The sequence below is a fragment of the Mesoplodon densirostris genome, chromosome 1, assembly GCF_025265405.1.
Source record: "Mesoplodon densirostris isolate mMesDen1 chromosome 1, mMesDen1 primary haplotype, whole genome shotgun sequence".
NCBI classification, from domain to species: Eukaryota; Metazoa; Chordata; class Mammalia; order Artiodactyla; family Ziphiidae; genus Mesoplodon; species Mesoplodon densirostris.
The window spans coordinates 28,620,535-28,623,996 of NC_082661.1; the positions used below are offsets into that span (position 1 = coordinate 28,620,535).

General features: G+C 64.7%; 1 protein-coding gene across 1 annotated transcript; it reads left to right on the forward strand.

The window, feature by feature from the left end:
- The first annotated feature begins 1,301 nt into the window (after positions 1 to 1,301).
- Positions 1,302 to 2,847, forward strand: LBX1 (ladybird homeobox 1). Its single transcript, XM_060107344.1, has 2 exons — positions 1,302 to 1,626; positions 2,321 to 2,847. Exons 1-2 carry the CDS (start codon positions 1,302 to 1,304, stop codon positions 2,845 to 2,847), a joined length of 852 nt encoding a protein of 283 aa, XP_059963327.1.
- Positions 2,848 to 3,462: the final 615 nt, after the last annotated feature.

Consider the following 3,462-nt stretch of genomic DNA (forward strand, 5'->3'; position numbering starts at 1 on the left):
CCCACCCCTGTGTCCTGTGTCGCCTCACCCAGGGCTGCAGAGCCTCCTTGGACCTCCCGCGGGCCAACCCGAGGGCTGCAGATTCCTTCTCCCCAGGCGCGTTGCCCAAGGCCGTGGGTGAGGGGCAAGTGGATCTAGGGGTAGGGGCGCTGGGTCCTTGATCTCAGCTCGGCAAAATCCGCTCTGGGAGGCGACGGGGCCCACCCAGGCTCCTGGTCTTACCTGGCCCGCGCGGCGGCTGCATACCTCCCCGGATGGGCTCCTGCCGCGCTTCTCCGGCGCCAAATCCCGGGTTGGAGAGCCTGAGACCTCCGGGCCAGCGCTGCCATCACAGCCAGGCCGGCGGGAGGCGGGTACGCCGGGAGCGCGGCTCACAGTTTGGGGTGGGGGCGGCGGCTTTTCAGTCGCCGGTGGTTCGGGTGCAATAAAGGAGCCGCTAATGTAATTTACAAACAGCTCGGGCCGAGCGCGGCGCAGCGCCGGGACTGACAGGCGCATTAGGCAGGCTAATTCCAGCCGGCTCCTCCTACCCCAGGCCCGCTAATTAATGAGCTTCCCAACTTAGAGCTGCCTGCATTGGACAGACAGAGAGTGAAAGAGAGGACGAGGGAGAGGGAGAGAAGGAGAGAGACGGGGGGAGCAGAGGAGAGAGAGGGAGGGAGAGAGGGAGAGAGAGAGGGAGAGAGAGGGAAGAGGGAGGGAGAGAGGGAGAGAGAGAGGGAGAGAGAGGGAAGAGGGAGGGAGAGAGGGAGAGAGAGAAGAGGAGGAGAGAGAACAGAGAGAAAGAAGAGAGGAGAAAGACAGGGAGAAAGAGAAAGAGAGAGAGAAGTGCCGCTGCAGATAATTGATTACTCCTCGATCAAGGCTAACTTGTTAGCAATAGTCAATTGCCCCATCTCTCCGCCTCCCCTCGCAGTACGGGATCGGCGCCCTCGCCTCGGCTCTTCCAACTGCCGCCGCCAGGACCCGGGGCCAGGAGCCGCCGCGGAGCCACCTGACACCTTTAAATAGCACCGGGGCTGGCGAAACTGGAGCCCCGCGCGGCGCGCCCCGGCTCGCGCCCCGGATTGCTGGAAGCCCCGGCGGCGGCAGCGCCCGCGTCAGCGCCCTCCTCCTGGGGCCCCGTGCGGCTGTGCTCGCCTCTGCCGCTGCGCTAATCGGCCCCGAGCCCGGCCCGCGCGCTGCCGGGCGCGGCCTTCTTCCCGCCTGCCGCCCGCCCGCGCCTCCCGGCGCCCGAGCTGCCCGCGGGCTGGGTCCCCGAGGCCCGAGCCGCCCCGGCCGGGCCCCCAAACGAGGCCGAGATGACTTCCAAGGAGGACAGCAAGGCGGCGCCGGGGGAGGAGAGGCGGCGCAGCCCGCTGGACCACCTGCCGCCTCCCGCCAACTCCAACAAACCGCTGACGCCGTTCAGCATCGAGGACATCCTCAACAAGCCGTCTGTGCGGAGAAGTTACTCGCTGTGCGGGGCGGCGCACCTGCTGGCGGCCGCGGACAAGCACGCTCCGGGCGGCTTGCCCCTGGCGGGCCGCGCGCTGCTCTCGCAGACCTCGCCGCTGTGCGCGCTGGAGGAGCTCGCCAGCAAGACTTTTAAGGGGCTGGAGGTCAGCGTCCTGCAGGCAGCCGAAGGTAGGCGCCGCCACTGGGTTCCCCGGCGCCCAGCACCAGGCTCCCGGCTCAATGTGTCCCACGCTTAGTGCTCTCTGCCTCTGCCCGCCCCCTCCCGCGCCGGCTGTCTGGGCCCTCCAGCCCAAGCCGCTGCCGCTGGGAGTGGAGATGCGTGGGACAGGACCCAAACCCTATTTCCAAGGGCCTCTGGATAGACCAGAGTCGAGTGACCGCGGAGGGGAGGCAGGAACCCAAGATCTCTCTGCAGTCTGCCTGCTCTGCTTAACTCCCTCCCGTTCTCAGTGGCCTGGGTACTGCTAGCCTTGTTCCTTGGGTGGGGAATGGAGAGCCTTTGCTGGGACGTTTTGGGTAGGGGTACAGCAGGGCTGATTGCGACGAGGTGGAGAGCCAACATTCACACCCAGGCAGGGCGTCCCTGTCTGGCTCTCATGTTCTAGCGACCTCGGGTCTTTCAAACCAACTCTCAGGTGAAGCGGCAGAGACCAAAACAATTTTTCTAGGGACTTCCGGTAGACGAGAGATGGGGGAAGGGGGCTTGCCATAGCCTAGGCTTGCCCTAGTCCGGGTGGCCGAATCCAATCCTAGAAGGGAACAGCGTCAGACTGCAGGCCGGATGGGTCTAGGTGGGGTGAGTAAGGACCGGGGTAGGGTCTCCTCTCCTCTGGCGCAAGCCTATATTTTGGTTTCCTCTCAGGCCGCGACGGGATGACCATCTTTGGGCAGCGGCAGACCCCCAAGAAGAGGCGAAAGTCGCGCACGGCCTTCACCAACCACCAGATTTACGAGTTGGAGAAGCGCTTCCTCTACCAGAAGTACCTGTCCCCCGCCGATCGCGACCAAATTGCGCAGCAGCTGGGCCTCACCAATGCTCAGGTCATCACCTGGTTCCAGAATCGGCGTGCCAAGCTCAAACGGGACCTGGAGGAGATGAAGGCCGACGTGGAGTCCGCCAAGAAACTGGGCCCCAGCGGGCAGATGGACATCGTGGCGCTGGCCGAACTCGAGCAGAACTCGGAGGCTGCGGGCGGCGGCGGCGGAGGCGGCGGCTGCGGCAGGGCTAAGTCAAGGCCTGGCTCTCCGGCACTCCCCCCAGGCGCCCCGCAGGCCCCGGGCGCCGGGCCCCTGCAGCTCTCGCCCGCTTCCCCGCTCACGGACCAGCCGGCCAGCAGCCAGGACTGCTCGGAGGACGAGGAAGACGAAGAGATCGACGTGGACGATTGAGCGGCGCCCGGCATCTTCCGCAGCCCCGCGCTCCTAGCGCTCTTTGCCCGCCACCTCCCGGACAGGACCGCCGAGGGGAGCTGGGACCTCCTCTGCAACTCCCGCCTTCTCCCCTGTCCCTGGCCCGGACTCGGCTCCCGGCAGCCGCCTCTTCCCTCTCGAAGCAATAAACCCGGGCTGGCCGGCCGAGCCGGCCGCCGCGCGCGGCCTCCGCAGCCCTTGGAGCCCTCGCCGTGCAATTCTGTATGGCTTCTGTATAAATATTTAAACCTATATACCGGGTTCTTCCCACCGCAGCCAGACTTTTTTCTTTCTTTCTTTTATTTTTTAAAATCTCGGAGTTTCCATGTTCTCAAAGCTCAGGCTGCCGGGTTTGCTGAGGGCGAGATAGAATCGAGGGCAATGAACACTTAACCTCGAGGTCTGGAGGAGGGGCCGCCCCGACTTTTTGATTTTTCTCTGCATGTGGCGAATGCACCGGCCCTCTCCCTCCTCACCTCCCTAGGCCTATTGCAGTTGATTTCTTTTATTTCCTCCTGCCTTTATTCCCCTCCACACACGTGGGAAGGGGCTGAGGGGGGCAACCGGGTCCTGACTTGCGAGTTTCAAATCGAT

Bases quoted from the DNA above. Each gene is read 5' to 3' on its own strand.
- LBX1 (XM_060107344.1), top strand. From the start codon at position 1,302: ATGACTTCCAAGGAGGACAGCAAGGCGGCGCCGGGGGAGGAGAGGCGG. The intron at 1,627-2,320 runs GTAGGCGCCGCC...GTTTCCTCTCAG, and splicing joins CGTCCTGCAGGCAGCCGAAG to GCCGCGACGGGATGACCATC.